This window comes from Convolutriloba macropyga, chromosome 14, assembly GCF_964194025.1.
Source record: "Convolutriloba macropyga chromosome 14, txConMacr16.3, whole genome shotgun sequence".
Classification (NCBI taxonomy): domain Eukaryota; kingdom Metazoa; phylum Xenacoelomorpha; order Acoela; family Convolutidae; genus Convolutriloba; species Convolutriloba macropyga.
Genome location: NC_134481.1, coordinates 46,991,371 through 47,017,317, shown reverse-complemented (window position 1 = coordinate 47,017,317; position 25,947 = coordinate 46,991,371). Strand labels below are relative to the sequence as shown.

The 25,947-nt window shown below is 34.6% G+C and overlaps 1 protein-coding gene across 3 annotated transcripts in view; it reads right to left on the bottom strand.

Moving 5' to 3' along the window:
* LOC142353189 (uncharacterized) overlaps window positions 1–25,947 on the bottom strand; it is a 137,166-nt gene that overhangs the window by 100,961 nt on the left and 10,258 nt on the right. Inside the window, exon 1 of one of the 3 annotated variants that reach the window (XM_075405413.1) lies at window positions 17,733–17,772. The exons of 1 other annotated variant lie outside the window; for it this stretch is intronic. Coding sequence is in view for 1 of the 2 variants with exons in the window: in XM_075405410.1 (XP_075261525.1) it covers window positions 1,964–1,978 (15 nt within the window). In the remaining variant the exon portion in view is untranslated. Of the gene's footprint in view, window positions 1–1,963; window positions 1,994–17,732; window positions 17,773–25,947 lie in introns of those variants that run through there. One more of the 3 variants, XM_075405410.1, reaches the window with a different exon arrangement.

Sequence of the window (25,947 nt, the reverse complement as noted above, 5' to 3'; positions counted from 1 at the left end):
TGGAGATATTTATTCGGAAATCGTTCTATCAAACAGTGCGATTGAAACTAACTGACTCAAAGAAGATGAATGAGGACATAATAAAAAAAGACAAAAACAAAAAAGACGCGCAAAAAAATTGAGAAAACAAAACAGCGACAAAAATAGATAGCAGATAAAGATTACAAGACAACATTCTGAATATTGATTGAACGAACACTTTTAGAAGAACGTTGACAAACATTTGAATTCCTATTTATTAGGTTACTACAAAGCATAGCTTGCAGAGGTCTAATAAAATTTAATAAAATAAGAGCAACTAAAATATAGGATTTTATTAGGTAAATTTAAAATATGTTCAGGTCACTTCACTATACAATAATACACAAAGAATTTGTTTTGAAATATTGTAGCCAGAAATTAACTGTTGCAGAAATTTGACTCAACTGGTTTCGCAATCATCTGCAACAAATTGTTTACAGATTGACCGAAAACAATAATAAACAAGACTGCTTGTGCGAGACTAGCGTAGCACAGAATGCTCCAACATAAGTCTCGCGTTTGCCTGCCAAAATCTTGTCGTTGTTTTGAGACGAAAAGTGATTTTGCCTATCAGTTTTTTGAAGCTAAAATTAATGCATTTTCCGTAGCAGCCACGACATTTGTATGATGAAAAAATACGGAACTCTCGTTGTACATTTTTACAAGACATTTGCTGGTTAGCTGATGATTGCTATGTTTAGGGTGTAAACAGATGGCAGGAAATTGTTTGAACCCTATGTATGTTTCTTGAGGTTAAATTCTGTAACGACTGATTGCTATATTGCTGAAGATTTTAAACTAGTAATCAATCGTACGTTAACAAAACTTAACTTAAGGAAAAACACACAATCATTCAGTTGCGTAAAAAAATTGCTGCGATCAGTTTACAAACTGAACATAGCAAACAAATGAGCGACTGAACCTGATCTCAATGGAGAGCTTAAAACTGAATTCAAATATTGAAATCATACCTTAAAAACAGAATTTTAATTTTTCTACTTAAATTTTTATTTGAACTACGGATGAGGAACCATATTGAAACATGATCTACATAAAAAAGTTCCCTAAAAAATTTAACGTACAAGTTATAAAACTAGAGTCGAATAATTATCAGCTCTTAATCAGTTATTTTCAGAGATAAGTTATATATATTTTACAACTATCAGTTGTCCTATGCTCAATTTTGCATTTTGTACATTACAAAAAAAACAAAGTTTTCGGCCTTCTCAATTTTCTACTATCGCTAAAAGTCCACGTAAAAGTTTGAAGTTCTTTCTATATTTCTGTAATAAAAAAACTGAAAAACTGACCTCTTTGTAGACCAATTATTTCTAGCCGGTGAATTCGTGTTCATTCAATTTTATTATTCAATCGATTTTGGATGAATTATGAGATGTTGGTTTCAAGTTTAGCTCAAGTGCCCGCAGACATTGGCAAATTTCATTTTGAGAAAATATTTCTCTGACCATTTTCTTTCTTAAATAGAAAATAATATAATAATGTTTTTATGTTGTCTCCGATGGATAAAACAATTTAAAATATAGAAACCTTAATTTGCACACAAAATAGTATCTTCAGGGAGCCTATTAAAATAACGAAAGTCCCCTGAAACTATTTTTTTTCTTTCATTGGTTATATTGTTTATTTTTTAAACAACTCCCCTTTTTCAAGCTGCAATAAAAAATTGGTAATTTAAAAATTTTTAAATAAAAATCAAAACTAGCCTCTAAAATGATGTTTCTCTACAATGCGCAAACAAAAAGTGAAAATTTGACTGCAGAAAAAGGAAAAAGCCAGCCTCGCATATATTCCCCCATTTAAAAATGTTGGAACTATAAACAACAGAATGCGTATTTCCAAACAATTACTTTTTAAACAAAAATACAGCATTAGTTTGATTACAACAGTGAATTAGAAAAATGCCAAATACAAAACAACATACCTTTTCGAATTCCATACAATAAAGGACAGAGAAAAATAACAATTAAAGATCTGCCCTCACCTGTTATTTACATGGCTGTCAACATAAACAAAAATGACTCATTCTCTGCAGCTGAAGTTTTGCTAGCGGAAGCAGAACAAACACAACAATTATCCAGCAAGAAGAAACTTCCCAGTTCAACTAACTAACTAACTAAGTTATAACAAGAAGCGGTTGGGATAATTTTGGGATTAAACTTTCCAACTCTCGGACACCTTAATAGTGTTGATTTAATTTAGTATCCCAATTTTGGGAATTAATTTAATTCCGTCAATCGAATCAACGGGGACAGAGGTAAGTTTGAATAACCCTTTGGTATCAGTTAAATTCCAGCGTTAGAATGTTGTTTCTTCTTTATTTACTCGTGAAGAGTAACACCAAAGTGTTAATTGGCCAATATCGGCCCAGAGAGACTTGATAAAGGTAACTTAGACGAAACGTTCACGAAACCGAAAGATATATTCACTTTATAGACGAACATAAACAAGTTAACTTTTCACTAAAAAATGTTGATATAATTTTTTTTATCACAGCAAAATGAACAGGAAGTTTAGCTTATATCAGGTCACAGTTTTGTTTGACATTTGTTTGTTTTACAACCAAGCCTAATAAAATCATATTGAAAATATTTCGCAATAATTTCAATGGTTAATAACAAATAATTGCATTAATAATTAGCTGAAGTGACCTGAGCCACTTTAATCCTTTTATCCTTTGAACAAAACCGGTAATTTTTTGCAACTTCGGCTAGTAATAAATTATTATAACCAGTCAGTTATAACTTGCAATTGAGATTACCACCCTGGTTTTCTTTTCAACACACTTTCTCATTTCGCAAACTTTGATCCCAAAAAGTAGGGAGCAAAATCAGCTCCTCAAAATTCAGCCCAGAGCCCAGATTGTAACACAAAGTTCAGCTTAACAGCTAAATCACCCCCACTGTACTAACACAAAATGAGGCCATTTTAGTTAACTGGGAAAAGCCGGGGAAAATCCCTAGATTGAAGCGATTTGGTAATTCACACTCGAAGTATATTTTGCGAAATTGTTCAGCGGGTTTAAAGCGACAAACAAAAATATCCAAACTTTCAGCTGGACTTGGTTGAAATTTCAAATATGTTTATAATTTGACCGGCCAAGCGAACCACTTTTCCAAAAAGCTGTTTTCCAGTTTTGAACAGTTTGGGAAGCAGGATAATAAAAGTGGAAATTCTTATAAGACATTCAGTTTAAAATAACAGTCTAATTACATACATTAACATGACAGTTTAAGGGAAATTGTCTTACCAAGCGTGAGAGAAAGTCATAAAAAGAAGAGACTGTAGATTAGACGCGGAAAAGAAAACAAAAATTGTTTACATTTAAGGAAGAACTTTATTTTGGGATAAATCGCTTTCTTAGCTCGAGATTGTATCTATACCGTTATAGAGCCCATACGTGAAACGACGTTAGAAAATGTTCTCTAAAAACTTAATTTTGAAACTTATTCTACAAAAGCAAGTGGAATTTGTTAGAATAATGTGAAATATTGTTTGCTCTGAAAACTACTTTTGAAAATGAAACGCAGGTTTAAAACGCAATAAACCTGTCCCAAAGCTAAGAACAGTTTTAGTAGAACTGTTAACAGATTTACAGAAAGGGTAGAAGTTAATGAGGAAAGGATAAGAATAAACACTAGTTACTGTAACGGATAGCTTGAATTGTATTTGAAATGTCACTCTGAGCGGAAACTTGTAAACAATTCCCGTTTGTAACTCACAGGGCCTGCAACCTCATTAAAACAACATTTGCCCACACGGATTTTTCGCCATAAAAAGATAACAAAATCGACTCGAAAGCTGTTCACGTGAAATTTCACCGCTGCGAAAACATGTTTTACAAATGTAAACATGAAAAGGGTTTCTTGTCGAATTCGAACGCCAGAAGCCTAATTACCCAAATCACAGGAACATAAAATAGTTGGTACAGGGTTTCGCGACCACGTGTCATTCGAACTCTTAACTCCAAAAAATATTTGTTTTGTAACTCCGCGTGTTTCGGAGATTTAAGATTTCAAACACAAAGATTTCAAAATTTTCAAAACAATTATTTTTGTTAGTTTGAGGTGTTAAAACCCGAAAAAACTAAAAAGTTTCAAGCGTGAAACGCAATTGATTTGATTGAATTTAATCATCTTCTTTGCTGAAGAATTATCTTGATTCAGAGAATTTCGGTTTTTTTCCGAGAATTTCGGTTCATATCGGAATTGTTTGTTACTTTATCAAGAAGTTTTAGTAAATATTATTAGGAGGATTTCCATTAATTTATAACAAACTTCAAAATTTTTAGGAATAGTTTTGTTAATTTTTTTCATATCATTTTTTTTCAAATTCTCTCTTAATGATCCAACGAGAAAAACAATTTTTTTCTTGCAATTCGATTTCAGGAATTTTTAAATATTTGGTTCTGAATGTTTTGCATGACACAATCTTTAGGAAAGTGCAGCAAAAAATTGCTACACTGTGGCGTCCGAACTTTACAACAAAAAATTCAGATGGGTTAAAAAGATGTCAGCTTTAAGGATTAGCTTTTGGTTGAACAGCAAGGACAGATTTTTTTTTGAAATATCAAATCTATTACATGTTTTCAGTCGCTAAAAGTTTGTGGATTTCGCCAATTTATCTGAGCAGGATAGTATTAGGAAAAGCCGCAGAAAATAAAAAGTTGCAGAAACTAATGAAAGTCTTAGCCAAATAGATACTCTGAGGAACCCTTCTCTATCCCCACACCCCCTTCTCTAAACCGGACCTCACAAGTGACCTAACTGCACAGACAAAACTGAAATCTTCCCCCGCACCTCCTCCCCAGACTTCAGCCCCCGACCCGTTTGAGGAAGTTTTAATACTATAACTATAACCATATTTTATTATGATAACCATTACTGTAAATTATATTTTTCTATCTTACGATCTACTTCGAAGTTATTAATAAAAAAATTCCGAGAGCTAATGTTCGTAAGGGGGAACGCCATTTCGAAATTGCATCTAAATAACAGACTTTTGAAATTTTCTCGCAATATCTCTACTATGTATACTCTGTAATAACAATATTTACCATAAAGAGTCCGAAAACTGGCAACACTGCACAAATTACTGGCCAGATATATTGCACTCGGCGCTCCGTTCTGGTCAGCCGGAGGCAGAATTTGGCCATCCACAAGGCCGATGGCTAAAAATACTGGCCAGGATTAGGACAGTCAGTTCGCGCTCCGGATAGTCGGGAATTTAGATTTTAAACTAATTATATAATGATTCAGTAATGTTTGTTATTGATATTGTCCTTACAAGAGCTGAAATACTACGTGATGTAAGTCTGGGTAGTTCCAAGTGAATTGAGACAAAACAAGAATTTTGAAAAAGAGTTTTGAAAATGAATACGTTAATCCACATTACCACATTGCGGCTATATGGGGAGATGGAGCAGAAACTAAATTTTTTTCTGGACACCAGGAAACGGTTCTTATCAACTGCTTTTCATTGTTTTTAAAATTGAAGAAACAATTTAACTTACAGTTCATTGTGGAGACCAATTTGCCACTAACAAAAGTTCTACCAGAGTTCTTTTACACAGCATAGTTGCATTTAAAAATCCTACTAATCAAAACTGATTTTTAGCGAATATCAAAACACCAATCAAATTTGAGGCGCAGTCATATATATGGGTGATCTTTATCGCGTCCAATTATGCGCTCTATGTTATTCGAAACACGTGAAAAATTGGCTGAAATTTCATAAGAAATTTTCACGTAATTAAATGAAATTGCAAATCAAAATGTTAAAATTTTAATAATTACGGGAACAATTTAAAACAAAAGCTGGTAAACTCCCGTAGATTCAGACGTAAGTTTGAGCAAAATATTAAATAATTTCTAGCAACTTGTAAAAATAAAAAAAATGCATTAATAAATTTTATTAAAATATTTTTAAAAAATTATTATATACACTAGGCACGGCAAAATATAACCAGCATAAGTTAAAAATGGAAAAAATCAAAGACATTAATCTAAATCTTACCGTTAACTCAAGGAAAGCTGAAAATTTTAGTGATAAAAATTATTTTGAAATTAATTTTGAAAAAGGCAGCCAGCTATTGTTTAGAATAAATATCATGCATATCAGGAAATTCAAAATCCCACAAAACAGGGATAGCGTATGTTATTTTTTTCAAGTTTCGGAACTCGCTCTTCTTCACTTTCTAGAACATAGTCTATTGTGAACAAAACAGACGCACGTTGGGCTAAAAACCCAAACGCTTCGCTAAGGTTTTTTGAGCCTGAATAATTGTGGGACCAACTTCTACAATAATTAACACAATTATAAGTGTGTATCAGGTATAACATCATAATCTAACAAGGACAAGGAAACAGTTACTAGTTTTCAATTAAAAAAGATATAGTGCACGTACCTTAAGTAACAAGTCGTGAAAAAATTGAGGAATGTAATTAAAAGCAACTTACAGGTAATGGGGGATTTATTTAAGGTTTCTCCTTTTATTGCTTTTCAGCTTTGATTGCGAAAAGACGCAAACACAAGCAATAATCTTAGCACCGCTGCTTTCCTTTGCAATTACTTTAGCCTGCTGCTTCCACTAACATTGCAATAAACTGCAAGTAAACACAGACAGCTATATTAAAGTGTTACTTACCCAGGACCGCCTTTTTTCTCAGATTACCAGATTGAAGAGGTAAAAGTAATTTTAACTAATGGTGTGTATCTGCATAGTAAGTATAGCATAGTGTTTATGATAAAACAAAATTCTCCGCCATAATTTCTTCAGCCGAGATAACTTCGTTTATGTGCTCGGATTTTGGGCAAAATTACCCAGGACCAGGTAGATTTCTGATTAAAATACAAGACCCGAGTGATATTAGATTGGGGCAAATAGTTGGGCTAACAGACTTAAAAAAACCAAGTGGAGCAGAAAAGAGTATTTAGTTAAATGGGGGAAGGCGAGCGAAGGAAAAAGGAGAAATTAAAAGAGGCCTGAATAAAATGGGAGGGGAAATTGGTACTAAATTAGATGCCAATTTTAAAAACCAACCAACCAAACTAACCGACCTTTTCCTGCGTACATAACGGTACCTATCTACCTCAACAGAGCTCTATATGCCTTTTGACTATCTCATTGTATATACGTGCGTATGCTACTATCTATTTATACACGGGCAATTGTGATTATTACCAAAATTGGGTTTTGTTGGTGTTTGTTCCTTAGCAACAGGAAAAACGAGGAAGAATTTGGTGATTGTAAAGAAAAACCCAAAATGAGAGAAAGAGCAAAAACCCTTTTGACAAAAAATGACAGATAATGAGAACTAAAGACCTTTTTAAAAATGATTTCTTAATTTCGAAATGAATTGTTTGTTTTAGTTTAGATATTTATTCCTCTATTGAAATAATATACTTTTCAATTTTGGGAAAAAAAAACCTGAAAATTGAGAATCAATTGATGAAGTAATTAGACAGCAAATTGTGACACAAAATTGCAACGGAGCAGAATTGAAAACAAAAATTTTAAAACCATCGATTCAAAGGGCAATAAATGGCTTTTATTAAACCAAACTTAAAATTTTCAGGCTTTCAGTGATAACAATTAAATAACCGATTCAAAAAGTCCATTTATGGACGAATTATGAATTTCTATTTTTATCGAATATACTCACGGAACACCATAATTAACTCTTGGCTTTTGAACGAAAGAAGGCTAACAAATAATTACTTTCATTTGAATGGGAAAAAAAGCAAGCTAAAATGAGGCAAATTACAGCACGCAGGGAACAAGAAATTTACCTGGGAAAAAAGAAACAAACTATGCAGGTTGTTTATTTTTGGACTAACTAATTAAACAGACAAAATCGGATTAAAACTAACAATAGGGATAAAATACTACTTCCTTACTTTCAATATTCATTTCATTTTCCACAGTAAGCTACGGTGCGTTTTTTTGTAACGTATTCAACGCTATGGTCAAATTTCAGTAGCAATAACAATTAGTAAGGGGAAGTGAAATTCTGATCGACTGTTATTTATGGCTGGTTTTTTTCAGTATTTTTCAACAAAACACACAAACACTAGTACCACACGCATAGAATGCTAGGAATGGCAAAATGTTTTTTTTCACAATTCACCAGAAAAATATTTATCAGATCTTACAAGCCCCGTACAACACGTTTTGATAGTCAAAGCTTGAATGCTTATTTCAACGAGTAGACTGTTTTTGATTGGTTAGGATTAAAAGGAAACAAAAAGATGTACGTTTGAGCATAATGTATATGGCGGCTATATTGCATCATAAACCTATTTTTTACAATGGAAGGGTCGTTCTCTTCGGGAAAATTGGGAGACATAGCTAGAAAGCGGAAAATCGTAGGACAAGCAATAAAAAATGAAGAGAAAACATAAAAATTGCATGTCACAAACAGATGAGCAAGACATTTTTCCTATGTGACGTAAGCACACTTCAAGATTGACGATTTTATCTTCGATTGTCTGTTGAGACATTTCCGTTATTCAGGCAGCAAAAATTCAGCAAAAAATCCCTGAAACGAATAGCGATAAATATTAAATGTGCATATCTAGGTAGAATGTAGCATTTTCCTACTCATTACGAAGGACAAATTAAAGCTACTCAAACGAATTTAGTTGACCCTATGAATCCGTCTTTGGGGCAAAAAGAATCTTCCGAGTAATGGGATTCTCAATAAAAATGTTAAATCCTCCATGAATCAAAGTCAAAAAATATTCCAATCATCGCAAAAATGATGGAGATGAAAAGAATGACTATTGTGCTCCGCCCTCTAATCTTAAAGGCTGCAGGAAAAATGCAACCGTTATCAAATTTAGCAAAAAAGTAAAGATCAATTAAAGAAGTTCAATTTAGGGCAAAAATTTTGATGTTTAAAATGCAAAAACCGAGCCAACAATGTAACCGTAATTGTTTCTTAGAATAAAATCTGTTATGTTGCTTCAATGAATTTAGTTAGATTTTTGTATAGGATTTCTGCTAAAAATTAGGATAAAATGGGATGACGTCAAGTTACTAAGATGATTCTAAAATCCAATATAGAATAGCCTTTATAGGTTCAATCTATAAGTTGAGACAAAATTTCGCACAGCTGTGACATGACAGCGGTAATAGCTCCGACCTTCCTTACAGAAGTTATTTTTTAAAATTATATAATCAAAATATGGGAAATGGCCCAGACAATCGAGCAAAAATTTGAAAAAAGTCGATGTTGGTTCAATCTTGCCAAGGATCTTTTATATGGTCTTTGTTCCAACCTTCAATGAAATTGGGGCTGAGAACTTGATACTACCCCAACCCTTTCTTGCTAACTCAATTTTGGCCGATCGACATATTTTATGAGAATGTACTAGGAAAAAGTCTTCAAAAAACGATTGATGAAGAGACGTTTTAATTTTTCGATTTCTTGGGGGAATATTGACGCTTTAAGATTTCGAGATTTATGCTCTCCTTTTGCTCTTGCATTTCGCGTATGCAAATTTTTATTAAATAAGCGGTGAACATTCACTTCATATCACAATCAAAATGGATAAACAAAACACCAACATTTAGAAGAATGACCTGGAAAAACAAAAATTGCAAATCAGTTGATTTTAAAGCAAAATTATATAAAATGTCAAAAAACAACCATCTTTTCCTTATCCCAGTCCTCAAAACTCATTTATGCCCTGTTTTTTTTATTAAGAGTTTACATAGGCCGAGCAATTACATAGGTCAAGCATACTATCAACCAATTCCCTCGATTCTCTCTCGCTTATAGCAAACTAATTTGAATGCAACTTTTTTTGAATGTAAGTTTTTCTAAGCTGTATTTCCACGTGTCAGCAAAAAAAACTGTTTCATTGTTATTAGTCTCTATCGTTCTGTACTTTCAAGGTTCAAACAAGCAGCTGTATTTGACGTCAGTCAGTGTGCGCCCATATTTTGTCATCCTGGCCGACAAAAATTGCAGCTCTTTGATATCAAAGATAAAAACTAACTCAAATAGGGGAATTCGTTTTCAATTTTTCTCAAAAAAGGCTGGAAGTCATGAAAAATGATCGGCTGGGAGAATTGATAAATTGTAGGCAGAATCATGGAGTATAACAAATTAGCAGTTCATGCTCATCTTTTACGTATTGCTAATAAATAGACATATAATTAATCAAAATACCATAATTCTGATGTTGGCCACTTTAAATTTTTTAATCTTATTTTATTTTTTTCCTTCTCAATTTTCTGCTCTAAAATCATTTTAATAGGCTTCATTGTCTACATTGAACAAAATATTCAATTAAGATCAAAAGACTTCTGTCAAAATATCTACAAATCAGATGTGTTAACGGGGAATCTCAAAAACGTTAAGGATAATGAAAAGTCGCAAAACAACTTCTCTTGGAATTTCCAGCTAATATATAGCTAATGATCAGCACGCAGTATTAGGGGAAGGGTTGGTCGTTTTTAAATATACCTCAAGTTTTCAACATTCAGAATTTTTTTTGGCAATTGACGGGTCGAATTGTATGTCCAAACGCGCATCACCAATCCTCTATAATTGAGCAATAAAAAAGCACCTGGTATTGAATAATTTATATTTTGATAATCAATAACATATATTTCAATAACATGTATTTTTGGGTATTCAATAACATATTTTTTGGCATAACAGTAATCAAAATTCGGTTATCGTAAAGCGATCTGGAAAAAGCTTCAATTACCCATATAATAAGATAGCATATTGTATGTATTACCACTGATCTGATAGAAATTTAAAAAGGGTGATCAATAAATATTTCGCACCTTCCTCGAATGATTGCTAAAAAGCCATGAGATCGATTAAATAGATTCCAACTTTCCAAAAGAAATTTCCTTGCCAATCTAATTAATCTAATTTCAAAATAATAAACGTCTTAGGAATCTCTTAGTCTTAATCGTCTTTCTTTCCTACTACTGCATAATAATCATTCCGGTGTCTCAAACCATTTCTGCTAAAAGTTTTAAAACAAAAATCAAAATCTTGTTAATAATTGAAAATTTTCTGCATCTAGGATCATTCTTTGAGACATAAGTAATGAAATTTTAGAAATTATTGTTTTCCTGAGTTTCCAATTATGATACGGCTTTTACAAAACAAATTACAATCGACTTTACAATTTTAAAATGTCACTTTTTGGGATCAATCCTAGACAAGCCTCAATAATGACTTAGAAAAGTTTTGTAAAAATAACTACTTTGTTCGAGTTTTTCGAGCAATTAAAACAAAAAGGCGATGAAATTATAACAAAATTACAGTTTCTCTGATTTGCAGGAACGCCAAGTTTTTACGCTCCACTCTTTTATACTGAAGCTATGTCGCCTTCATTATTAAAAAAAATTTACCTATTTCTTTTTATCACAATGTACTGCAACGAAAATTTGATCATATCGTCACATAGTAATGCACATATAAATCTGCATGGTATCGTTCAATTCCTCGCCGAATAAAAGGGAAAAATTTTTGCTCGCCAGAAAAAGTTTTGCTTTGTAATAACTAACAAACTGGTAACTGTAAATGACGAATCGTTACGTGTCTATTCAGTTCCCAATAATGAAACGAAAAGGAACAGTCTAAACATTTAAAAATTCCAAATACATTTAAAAATTAATTTAACAAACATCACAATGCAGTTAAACAACCCTAAAATTATTATTGGCTATTAAAATTTTTAAAGAGTCATTGTTATCCTAAATATGATCTTTAGCGATATTGGCGCTTCAATAACTTCTGAAATTTATCTACGACTTCTTTATATCCATTGTTTTATGCACAGAATAGGGTTTTTAAGCACCGATCAAAGGCTGAGCAACCTAATAGACCTTCAAATTGAAAAAGATAAGTTGGTCACCTTTTTAGTCACCTCATTTCGAAATCTCCGCACTATTTATGAGGTCAATTTAATCCCTTCCCTGCCTAGCGGGCACGTAAAACACCTTTAGGTTCAATAACTGAAAAGATTGGGGATTTCTATTGCTTAGACTTCTATTGTTTCTAGTGTAAGAAGAAGTTTGAAGACAACTATGTAAAAAAATGAAAATTAGTTATGCTAGTGTAAAGATCCTTGAAATTATAAAATATAGTTTATATTTAACAGTAGAACTTTTAGTGAAAGAAACAAAATCTAAGAAAATTTTATCACTGCGAAGTAGACAGTTATTGAAATGACATTATGAAACCGAAAGCAGCGGAAAGTTATAGTAGTTTTCCTCTTGATGCTCTACTATTCAAAATTCTGTTGAAGTCATTACAACACAATTAATAGTTTTTGATCTAATATTAAGCAATAGCTTCCAAATGCATAAGCACGTCGCAAATCTCTGCAGTCAAAAGAATCTTAAATTTGTTAAATTTTATTTTTTGAGTTGAGCAATAATCATTTTACGGTTGCTTTAATTGCATTTTGATGTTTTTTGTTAAATCAAAGAATTTTAAAATAAAGTTGGACGTTTTAAATTTTTAGACTGTTCTTTTTCATTTCATTTATTGCGAACTGAATGGACACATAATGCTTCTAGTCATTTTCAGTTAAAAGTTTGTTACAGTTATTACAAAGCAAAATTTTTTCTGGAAAAAATACAAAAATTTGGAAATTTTATCCATATTTGTCAAGCTTCTTTTCTCTTTTATCCAAAGTAAGAGAAAAATGGTGACCTAATACGACTTGCCGTTTATTCGGCGAGGAATTGATCGATACCCGGAAGATTTTCATTTCATATGCATTACTATGTGATGATATAATTAAATTTTCGTAGCAGTACATAGTGATAAAAAATAGGTAATTTTTTTTCGACTTTTATAGATTATTAAGGAGGCTTCCTGTAACTTATTTCAGCTACTTTTCACATCATTGTTATGTTGCGCTACCATTTTCACCAGCTGCTTTGGATTGATCTTAATAAAGCTCATAGTTTTAGTGATTATTCGCATTGCCAAGTTTGTTTGTTGTTGTTAACTTTTTAAATCAGAAAAATAACTCGGTGCTTTTGCGGTTTTTTCTGACTTCATTTACTGTGGACGCTCAAAATATTTATGAGAGAAGGAATTGAGTGGTCATCATTTATGAGACTTCAGAATTGTTTTTTTAAAATGAAACTTAGAAAAAAAGGTTGACTTTTTTGAATTAGCAAGATTATTGAGAGCTGATGTTTTCTTGCAGCACTCTGCAACAATAAATTTAGAAAGCAATTTCTCATTATATTTTGAAAAGCAGTTATTCGCTTTTAGCTGAGATTTGCAGACTAATAGCTTCAGTATACAAGAGTGGAGCTTTAAAACAGGGCTTTAGAGCAAATCAGAGAAAGTAATTTTTGTTTCATTTTCATCGGTTTTCTGTATAAAAATTGCCCGCAAAACTCATGATCAAATTTGCTATATTTTAACATATTTTTTTCATTGAGTCTTGTTTAAGATTACTCCAAAATCCTGTAATCTTTGAAATTGTAAAATCGAGTGCAATTTTTTTTGTAAAATCCGTAGCATGAATACAAAACCAGAAAAATATTAATTCCTGCTAAAATTTCATCAGTTTTTTGTCTCAAAGACTGATTCTAGATGCTGCAAATTTTCAAGTATTAACTAGATTTTGACTTTTGTTGTAAAAGCTCGGGCATAAAAGAATTGTGAGATACCAGAATATGATTATTATGCAACTGTCGGAAACAAAGTTGTTTAAGACTCAGAGATTCCTAAAACATTTGATATCTTGAAACGCTCATTAGATTGGCTATCTAATCAATCTCATGTTTTTTTAGCTATCGTTTGAGAAAGAAGGTGAGAATTTTTTATTGATCACTCTTTTTAAATTTCTGTCAGAGTTGCGGTAATAGATTCAATATGCAATCTTTTTATACGGTAAGTGAACCCTTTTTTCGGGCCACTTTACCATAACCGAATTGTGATTACTGCTATTATACCTAAAGTTATCTTTTTTGTTTTACTGAATATCAGGTGCTTTCCTTATTATTGGCTTATAGAGGATTTGGGATGTGCGTTTGGACATACTATTCCGACCCGTCATTTGTCAAAAAAATTTCTGAGTGTTGTAAACTTAAGGTATAATAATGCAGATATTTAATTGCACATAATCATCCTTCTCTTGCTACTGCGTGCTGATCATTAGGTAGATATTTGATTCAAGTTGCAAGAGGAACTGTTGCGACCTTTGCTATCCACAAGGTTTTTGGGACCCCCCGTAAACACTTAATCTGAATAATAGATATTTTAACAGAAGTCTTTTGATCGTAAATCAATATTTGGTTCCATGTAGAGAATGAAGCCATACAAGAATTTTAGAGCAGAAAGTTGAGAAAGAAAAAAAAATTAAAAGTTAAAGTGGCGTTACAACAGAATTGCTTGTGCATTACTACGTGACGATATGATCAAATTTTCGTTGCAGTACATTGTGATAAAATAATTGTGAGAAAATTCGCAATTGATAACAAGATTTTAATTTTTGTTTTAAAACTTCTAGCAGAAATAATTTGTGAGACACCGGAATGATTATTATGCAGTAGTAGGAAAGAAAGACGATTAAGACTAAGAGATTCCTAAGACGTTTATTATTTTGAAATTAGATTAATTAGATTGGCAAGGAAATTTCTTTTGGAAAGTTGGAATCTATTTAATCGATCTCATGGCTTTTTAGCTATCATTTGAGGAAGGTGCGAAATATTTATTGATCACCCTTTTTAAATTTCTATCAGATCAGTGGTAATACATACAATATGCTATCTTATTATATGGGTAATTGAAGCTTTTTCCAGATCGCTTTACGATAACCGAATTTTGATTACTGTTATTATGCCAAAAAATATGTTATTGAATACCCAAAAATACATGTTATTGAAATATATGTTATTGATTATCAAAATATAAATTATTCAATACCAGGTGCTTTTTTATTGCTCAATTATAGAGGATTGGTGATGCGCGTTTGGACATACAATTCGACCCGTCAATTGCCAAAAAAATCTGAATGATGAAAACTTGAGGTATATTTAAAAACGACCAAAAATTTCAGATCTTTATTTGCATATACTCACCCTTCTAATACTGCGTGCTGATCATTAGCTATATATTGGCTGGAAATTCCAAGAGAAGTTATTTTGCGACTTTTCATTAACCTTAACGTTTTTGGGATTCACCGTTAACACATCATCTGATTTGTAGATATTTTGACAGAAGTCTTTTGATCGTAATTGAATTCTTTGTTCAATGTAGACAATGAAGTCTAACAAAATGATTTTAGAGCAGAAAGTTGAGAAGGAAAAAAATAAAATAAGATTAAAAAATTTAAAGTGGCCAACATCAGAATTATGGTATTTTGATTAATTATATGTCTATTTATTAGCAATACGTAAAAGATGAGCATGAACTGCTAATTTGTTATACTCCATGATTCTGCCTACAATTTATCAATTCTGCCAGCCGATCATTTTTCATGACTTCCAGCCTTTTTTGAAAGAAGTTGAAAACGAATTCCCCTATTTGAGGTAGTTTTTATCTTTCATATCAAAGAGCTGCAATTTTTGTAGGCGAGGATGACAAAATATGTGCACAAACAGACTGACGTCAATTACAGCTGCTTATTTGAACCTTGAGAGTACAGAACAATAGAGACTAATGACAATTTTTTTGCTGACACTTTTTTTCTGACACATTTTTCTGCAGACACGTGGAGATACAGCTTAGAAAAACTTACATTCAAAAACGTAAAAATTTAGTTTGCTATAAGAGAATTGAGTGAATCGGTTGACTAGTATGCCTGACCTACGTCAGTTTAGAAAAAGCCGTACATACCCAACAAAATTTATTTTGAATTTATGGATATAAAAATTGGAAGATAAGTTTTTATCGAAAAAAAATTAAGGCTAAATCAAATGATTTCCCAAAAAGAAGTCAAAATTTCCCCAACATTTTCCAAAAGGAAGTCAATCTCAGTTGGCTTTTCATTTGCTTCGTTTGACTATCAGTGGTGTACTGCCGCTTACTGATATCAGCTGCTTACAATTGTGACTGAGAGAGATATTCAAGACGAGCAAACAATTTCAAGGGCTAAAAGTCAACTCAGCGACTTGAGCTGATCCATTGAAAGCATTCGAAGGCCTGCAACATTCTGTTTTTGCAAACAGTGGTAATTGTTTTTAAATCAATCAGCAACATTTAAAGTTTACTGAAAAACAGAACAGAATGATTAGGAAAAGTAAACTCCGGCTCAAGGCAAACGTTGAAACAATTAGTTCCTCTTAAAACTGTGTTTAAACACGTACATTCATTTTGTTAACTATTTCTTTTGCTGTTTAGAGTTTTTAGTTCATGTAACTCTTCAAAAAAAATGTTGATTTAGCAATTTCTGCTAGACACTAGTCTAGCAAACTACGGAAATTTTTCTACGCCAGCTTTAAAACATGTAAAAAAATGCTTACAGAAGGTTTTTTACAGCAGCTTTACTTTTAGTCTGAAATTTAACAAAGCAAATAACTCGAAGTATGTTTCACTCCAGTACTTTTCTCCACTGCATTCCCTTAAAACTTCTGGAGTAATTGGAGAAATAACCGGTCCAACTTCTCCAATTTATGAGAGATTAAATTAGCTTGCTGTTTTTCCCAAAACGATCTTTTAGCTGTATACCTTTCAGACAAACATAGACAAACTACATTGTATTTAAGTTAATGCTTGACTATTTTTGCGAAATCTAGCAGAAGTCTAATCCTAACTGACGTCAGACCATGAATTGAATAAATAAAATTGAGTAATGAATTGTTGCTTCTTCCCTCATTCTGTATAATCATCCATAAGTAAGATTTTCACACTCAAATTGATGGTACGCCTGAATTAAATGGGGCACCTCTAACTATATTCAGACTATCAAATAAAAAAATAAAAGCGAAAAATCGCCACAATTTACTCACGCGAGCTTACAATATCATCAAGGAATAAACTGACCTTTGCTCATGACCATGAATTTATGTAATATGGTAAAAAAAATTATAAATTTGGGTTGCCAAAGATTAATTAGCTTACCTTGGCTATCGAGTAAATTTTAATTTAAACACTCACTTACCTTGAAACAGACCCAGTTGCTGCAACCTAATGTATTTCCTTCAATTCATTCTATTCCAGCTATCAACATTGCTAACTGGACTGGAACCTCTGGATTGGGGAAGAAGTGCGTTTGTTTGTCAGTGTGTTTGTAAACAATGGAATTAATCATCAACAACTCCCCCATTAAAGGAGCACCAGATGAGGAGTGAGATGAAAGGAACCGCTTTAAACGCAAGGACTCTTCAAACACACGCACATGCCCAAAGGCAAAACCACTACAAATTTTATATTGAAATAAAATCGCAGCTAATTTGTTTAGAATAAGATAAGATTGCACTACATCCCTTTATATGCAGTTCATAAACAATCTTCTTGTTAAAACTGCTTTTACGGGCAAAATAAAATGGCTTTCCATAGTTTTGAATACAATATGAGACCTTAATTGATTCTTCTAGCTTGAATTTCCGACCCAATTATCATTGTTGTAAAAGTTCATATTCCGTGAATAATAAATAGTTCTGCTTGAAAAAACAGTAAAGCATTTGGCTGAGAAAAAGGCAATAAAATCAAAAGAGCAAAAGAAAATTCAACTGCTTTCTAATTTTTTACCTCAAAGAACGCGACACTGTATTTCCTTATTTTTGGACAAGTAATTGGTGCTGCAACTTTTCAAAGTGCAAGAAAATGAATCACAGCTATTATTTATGCGGTTAATACCTTCGCTGAGTAACACCCATTTGCACATAAAAACAAAGCGCGAACAGCAGTTATTCTTAAAAAAATGGCGAGTTTTATCTAATGAGAGCTGGTCACTTGGGATAGTAATTCGGCGGAAACAGAGCCATCAGGAGAGCATGAGTAATGAAATTTACGCCAAAGTGCTTTTTAATGGCTTTTGGAGATTAGCGATAAGCAAAACAAAAAAGGCTGTTTCTAATCTCCCGAGGATCGCCTCTTTTTCTTTTTCTCATTTTCATCACATAGCAAAGTTCTGATTTTACAGCGCCATATTTCATCACCCATCGATTTCATTAACCTTTTTCAACAAAATTTCCAGGTGCGAAAAGGTCTTTCTGAACTTTTGTAAAATTGAACAAAGAATTCATTCCAACAGTTAAATTCAACTATTTATAACGGCAAAAAGAAAACAAAATTCAATCACAGTTGCATTATTTTTAGAACTCAAATATTAACCAGTTTAGCAGTTCATACAAACGTTATAGCAGCCCAACTTTGACTAAGTCGTAATGATGTCGACATGCGATCCTCTGAAAACTCAGACCATAATCTGAACTCTGTGGAAGTTATAAATTTGAAAGTATCATAACTCTGAAAGCAATTACAAATTACTATCAACTCAATACCAGGATCTAAATTTGATTGATATCTATTTCCTATAGAGGTTGACAAATTGAAATTAAAATAACATCAGAAACTTTTATTTTAAACTAGATATTTGATTTCTCAAATCTTAAGGTATAAAAAAATGTGGGCCTTTCTTATTATAGCCCCCAGCTTACTGGCCAGGTAACGTATAGCCCCTTCAAACATGGTAGACATAATGGGGGTTATAATGATAGACACGTTTCGTTTCCCCTTGTATGATTCCCCTTGTAAGGATGAAACTTTGTACCCCAATTTCTTTTCGCAACTTGTTTCTTGGTTTTCGCATCTGCCAATAATCATGACCAAATAAATAGCTGGTCCTTTATTTGCAAAAAGTACACAAAGGTCAATTTAGTTCTAGGCACGAGAAACCACGCCTTGGCAATACATAGGCACATTAACAATCTTTTGTATTACGATTAATTACAAAATTAAGAGCAATCACACAGGAGGTCAGTGCTAAGTGTACACAAACAAGAAGTTCGTTCGAGTTCTCAACATGGATGAACTTCTATTTTCAGCAGTTGATTGCTTTTGCAAATCAAAAATAAACTCTTGTCAGTTGTTGACGCTCTGGGCCTCAGAGGGGCAAGAACGAGCAGCAAATTCAAATCCTTCAAAAACGTATTGGCAAACGCTTACAATCTTTATCATTAATATATGCCCCAAACACACGAAATGATTGTCCCATATAATAGCATAATTCTGGTGTCAGATTAATGCAACTTTCATGAAAAAAGAGCCAGAAAACCCCTTAGATCAGATTCCCGCGAACTGGCAAATTTAATTTTTTCCGTTCCTGCACCTCCCCCTGTGTTATGCATCCCTCCGTCAAGAGCACGTGTCATTACACAGTAAATCATTATGTTAAAATTTGGTACCTGCGTCTGGGGGTGCAAATAATATTCCCCCAAAGCCGTGGGTGTGGCACAAACGGAAAAGATCCTCAAATTTTTTTAACGAAGAATCAAGTATACGTTAGAACAAAATCGTAGTCCGGGAAGTTGTTGTAGCTGTGGTTTCGCAGCACACAGCTGAAGGGCGCATTCGGCCCCCTTCCTTCGATCTAAACTAGTGTCCAATTGTTTCTGCACAGGCTGGAATCACAGAATAATAAACCTTGGGTCTTTTTTCGTGGGGTCTTCCTCATTATAACCCCCCCCCCCCCCCAGCTTAGTGGTCAGATAACATATAGCCCCCCCCCCCCCCAATCATGTTATTTATACCATAATGGGGGGGCTATATTTTCATGGGGGGGGGGGCTATAAGGGGAAAGACTCGTGTCATGACACGAGTGCACTTGAGCCCGAGGGCTTGGACACAAGGCCGAGGGGACTAAGATTTGGTTCTAAAGTAATTAGAGAACCAAAAAGTAGTAGAAGAGGATTTAGGGTCTCGCCCTTGGGTTTAACCCTTTCATTTATCATCCAGTTTTAAGGGGGTTACATCTTCCACAATTGCACAAGACTCTCCAGCTGCAGCAGTCAAGTTCCTTGTAGCGTCTGTGCAAAAAGGTCATGTACATTTGCGACAGAAGCTTCTTGCTCAGTGGTTTGTCAGTCGTTTTTCTCACTATGTTGTATAGTCTCGTTGCTCGGGTCCAGAAATTTCCGTCGCATTTTCTCAGTCTGTGTTTCGGAACTTCGAATTCTTTGCTTTGTCTCGTTTCTGTTGATTTAAAGTTGGGTATCGTCGCACAATTGATGTTGTATTTTCCATCTATGACAGATAGAAGAAACAGGACATCATGTAGTTCCATGTACATGGAGATGGGGAGTGTATTGCGTCGGGTCCGTCGTGTTCTGTAGTCGTCCCTTGAACTGCATATCCATTTAGTGGCTGTTTTTTGTACTCTCTCGAGAAGTTTGGAGGGGTACCACACCTGAGATGCACACATGAGTACTGGTACAACATAACCAATAAAAGCATATAGCTTGGTTGGCAGGTTTGCGAAGGGTGAATTCTTACTGAATAGAAGGATCTCCAGCCCTTGCTAACTCGTTTTCGGCAGTTTTTACCCAGTATATATTTGAAGACATGATAACCCCAAAGTATTTTTGATTTTTCACGATTTCGAGACTTTGTTTTTCTTCAGTGGTTCGGGTTTCACCCCTGATTGACAGGATTTTGCTCTTGTTAAGGTTAAGGACCACATCGTTTTCTTTGCTCCGTTGTTGAATGGACTTGGTTGCTTGATCAGCGTCTTGCAGACTTGATGTTATAACTTTGAAGTCATCGGCGTATCCAGATGCCGGTGCTCTTTGTACGCAGTTGGGTAAGGTGTTGATGTACACGATGAACATTAAAAGCCACAGGATTGAGCCCTGTGGTACTCCAATGGTGACCCTGGACGTCTCAGACTTCTGTTGTCCAAAATTAACCCTTTGTTGTCGGTCTGTCAGGTCGCTTGCAAGCAGTTTTAGCAATTTCACACCAATTCCCATGTCTCCCAGCTTGGATATGAGTTTTTGGAAGGTAACCTTATCGAAAGTTTTGAGGATGTAGTTATATAGGGCGAGGATTTCTTCGCATTCTTTGTTGTCCATGCGGTTGAAAATCTCATCTAGAAAGACTACTTGTTGTAGGACTACTAATGGTGCGTGTCGAAAGCCGTATTGTGCGTCTCTGAGTTGGTGTTTGGTCATCGGGTACATCCTGGCGAAGAGAATCTTCTCAAATACCGTGGAAACGTTTTTGAGTAAGCTGATTGGACGGTATTGTGATATGTCAGCGCGATCGTTTTCTTTGTATAATGGTGTGATCTCGGAGATCTTCCAACTAGTGGGAAAGTTTCCATTGTTTAGGTTGGTCTGGGAGACTAGTTTAAAGACTTTCGCTAACGCTGGCGTGTTCTTTAAAATTATGTTACCAATGTCATCTGGTCAACATGCTTTGCTTATCTGGAGGCCACGTAGGGTTTCTTCGATTTCGTTTCCGGAGATGGTAGAGTAATTGAGCTTTAATTTTGGATATGTTTGTTCCTGCTGTATTTGCCCTCTGTCGATGAACACATCGGAGAAGAAGCCGTTGAACAAATTTCATTTCTCGTTGTCGGTATGTGCTAATGTCTCCTGGGATTTTCCTTTGCAGTGATGGTGATGTGCATTTCGTCAGGGAATTGTTTTGTCGTGTGGAGAGATTTGAGGTTTTTTTGCAAGTCGGACACACGTTTTCCTTTGAAGAATTTTTCTTCGTATGCAGTTTGGTCACTTAACATCCGGTCTTTGATGTGTTTTTCTTTCCTCTTAGTTTTCAAGAGGAGAGATAGATTCGGTTTTCGTTCATATTTCCTTTTCATGGTGATCAAAGTTTTGATTTGATGGGAGGTGGTTACCCAGGGTGGAAGTTGGGCTCAGTGATAGGTAACACGGGGGATGTGGGTTTCGATAATCTTTTGGAGCCAATTGTACCATTGCTTCACTAGTTCATCAATGTTGCTATACCAGTATGGCTTGAATGAATGATCAACAATGTAAGTGTTCATTTTCTGCCAGTCTGTTTTTTGATACGCAATTTGGATTTTCGGCGGCGGTGGCTTGTTGGAGATGTCTGTCAAAATGGTGATTTGGAATGGTCGGTGGTCAGAGCATCGCTTTCCGTTAACAGATTACCCTGCTTCGAGTTTGGTATTTATTTGGACGATTTTGATGCTTTCAGGTGACTGCGTGTGCAATAAGTCTAAAGATGGTTTGCCTCCATGTGGTAGTGTTTGTTGTAAGTTCATTTCGTCCAGATTGCGGACCACATTTTACTCGAACTTGTCCTCGGACGTCATGCTCTCCCAATCAGCTGTATCAAGGTTTAGATCACCAGTGATGACAATCGTGGATTCCTGTTCTGCTGCTGTTCTTTTTAGTTCGCTTAGAAAGGTTTCAAGATCATACTTGCTAGCTCTGTAGTGACTGTTTTGAGGTGGGTTTTATATGCAGCAGAGTATTGTTGGTTTTGATTTTGTAGGTTGTTCAACTACGGCGAGTGCAATGTCTTCTTCTTTCGGCTCTGAGAAGATGTTTACTCTTTTTTGTGGCAGGTATTTGATTGCAGTGAGTACTCCTCCATGTTTTGTTTTGTGGTTGCACGATGGTCTGTCCTTCCTATGGATTTCGTATCCGCGGAGGAAGAGGGCTTCATCTGGTATGTCATCGGTCAGTCAGGTTTCGGCGAGGCAAACGATGTCTTATCCCAATTGGGCAATTTAGTTTGCGAAGGCCAGTCGTCTGTTTAAGTCGAGGAGGTTTTTAACGTGGAAGATTAGCATTTTGTTTTTTGGCTGGGTGTTTTCTAGTAAATCGAACTCGAGTGACGAATCTTTCTGTTTCGACTCTTCTTTGTTGTCTATAAAGACCCATTTGTTATCAATTCAATGTTGTAGCTTCAGGTGTTGGATGCGTAGTTCTTTGGGGTTGACCCCGGAGTCCAGTAGGCTCCTGCGGAGTTGGAGAATTTCGTTTTCAGTCCGTTTCTCTTCGGGGTTGAGTTCCCGGGAGATGTAGACTCTTTTTCCGTAGATTGCAATCATGTGTGCAGACAGGAGATCTTTCCGTCGTTGGTGTTCGTTGCTGACCTTCACTAGGATTGATCAGCTTTTGTTTTGTACATATGTTTCAATACGTTTGACATCATCAATTCGACAGTTTTCGATTGCTAGGAAGATAAATTTTTGCTTCATTTGTTCTACGTCTTCGTCATATTGTTCTCTTCCGGTTCCCGCCTTGGATTCAGTGATGCCGTGGAAGCGGATGCCGTCGTAGTTTTCTTTGACTCCGTTGTACATTTTGGGTATCGACTGGTTTTGCGGTTTTACCCAAGCAGGGATATGGGCTTTTGTTAGCTCTGGTGGTGGTTTCGCTTTAACTTCAGTTTTAATTTGGGCCAGTTCTCGTTTGACTTCTTCTACACACCGGGTGATTGCTTCAACATCTGCCCTTTCTGTGGTACTTGCGATTTGGTCGAGCACGCGATCGCGCTTATTGTTTATTGCACACAAGGAAAACATTCTGGCTAATTTCTTGGATGCCATAAATAGCCTTTTCTCTCATTCCAGTGCAGCTGGGTGTGAGATGCATCGCAAAAGACACAGTGGAAGACAGCTTCGCGGTCGCTGATGGGTCTTTTGCAGGTTTTGCAGTGGCTTTCACTACGGACACGGGTCATTTTGACTATCTATTGCGATTCTGATACTCCGGGGAGCCTCCAGATTCACGAATTGATAGCTTTGGTGGTGGGATTAAAATTCTACAACTATCAATTTCGGATGCAATTGCGATACTCCGAGGAGCCTAAAGATTCACGAAACGAGAAAGATAGATGTAGAAAGAGGGGAGAAAGAAAAGGGTACCAATGTGTTGAATTTCATTTGAATAAGAAGTTAGAGCATAGTTTTGCAGATTATGAGAACCAATTTTCTTCTTCACCAGAGATTTTTCCTTATAAAAGTACAAGAGTTGAAATAAAAACGTCTCTCTCTCTCTCTCTCTCTCTCTCTCTCTCTCTATTCTCTCTCCGATAGCGATGCAGCCGATTTATTAATGGCGCTTTCATTCAACTGTCAATAATTAGATTTCGTAGCTTGAAAAATTTAACGTATATTTTATCTATTTTTTTGTACGTACTTCCTATAGAAGACTAAATTTAACACAAAATAGACTTCCACGTCTTTAAGTCAAGTTCAACCTTGCAAACTAAGCTCTCTGCCTCGATGTTTGAGTGACCAATGAAGTCATACCCTGTTTTCTCTAATCAAATTAGCGACTCAGAGACAAAAACAACTATCAAGCTAAGGGTGTGAACGACTGAGCTGCTCATGGACAGCAGTTACCTGGGTAGTGCTGGAACGTAGTGCTGGGAGGCCCCCAGACCAGCCAATATTCACCCAGTGTTGGGGAGGGACAATTCTTTATTTACCTTTTTTATTTTGAAAGTACTGGAGTTCTGAAACTAGCTAATTTAATCTGGAGCCATGAGAGGGGTTCACTCAATTTTCACTCAATAATTATATTATTTTTCGGATCTAGGAAATCCTCTCTTTGTTCATTCCCTCTAGAGTAATTGATAGATTACTGTATTTTGAAATCGCAAAACTCGACATATTTTTGTAGTTCGCTAATGGATAATTATTATTTCATCTAAATAACGCTTGAGCAATTTCAAAAACTGCGGCTCCTGTTTTCGGATTTTTTTGTTATATCACACTCAATGAAAAACAACTCTTACATTTTGACATAATTTGCGTAAGTTCTTTTTTGTTTTTAGCATTAAGCATGTTTTGCAAGATTCGCATTCTAATTTTTACCTCTGAAAGTTACACGCCGGTTGCAGTCGCTACAATATACATTTGAATTAAATTATGGTTTTTGCTTCTCCCTCTGGCGTCTGCGCGCACATTCATATAATTTTTTTTATCAGATATGCCAATTTTACAATTAGCAACGAACCCTTGGCCTTTCCATCCTATTGATTCTACCGAGTTAAAACACATTTAAAGTGAAAATGATTAACGGCAATTTTAAAAAAATTAAACTCTGATCAAGGAGTTACAGAACTTCTCAGTAGAATACACAGCTGAGAGCAACAAATGCAGCGTTTCATAAAGGTAGATGAGTACATATTTTCTTTGCACGTCGAGAGACAATTCATTGTTCTTTTTTTGTTGAAGAAATAGACTCTAATGCTTTTCTAGCAATTTTGTTGTGATTCTCAATATTCTAGCGACATTCTCAACATTCTTCCTAAAGAATTAGTTTTTAATTTTTACTGAAAAAATGTTTTTAAACTAAGCGTGTTATATTTTCAAACCAAAAATTTTTTAATCATGAAAAAAAACAGTAAAAGCCCCCCAAAAATAGTATTCTCGACAACATAAACTGATATAAAAACTGTATGAGCGGAAAATCTTAGCAATTTGTAATCTAGAAAATACGGTTGATATCAACCGGATGATTTTTTCTCTGCTATTCCTGTTGAAAACCAGCGGCAGGAATGAAAGTGAAACATTCCGGAACAAGCTCCATCACACACTAAACGGAAATATTTGACAAGAAAAATTTAAGGTAGTTCAAATGTAAAGTTATATGGATGAGTTTTGACTTCAAACAGACGTTCGAAAACACATTTTGCAATCTGAGAACTACCACCTACCTTTATAAGTTTTGGTCAATATTCATCAAAATATGTTAAAGGCAATTTGCGTGAAACAAATGGATAGCAAAGCTTTAAAAAAATAAATGCTGAAGAAAAAATCTCGGTTGGATCCCACCATTACAGTTGGTGCTTGTCGATGAGAAAAAAACCGACTTCTCCGAAGAAAATTCAAAAAATAAGAATTCAAATTGAAACCGTATTAAAATAACCTGACGAAATTCTCTCGAAAACAAGTTGTTGACATTGGTTGCAATTGAATTAAAAACACGATGGCCAGCAGTACGGAGAGTTTTAGTAA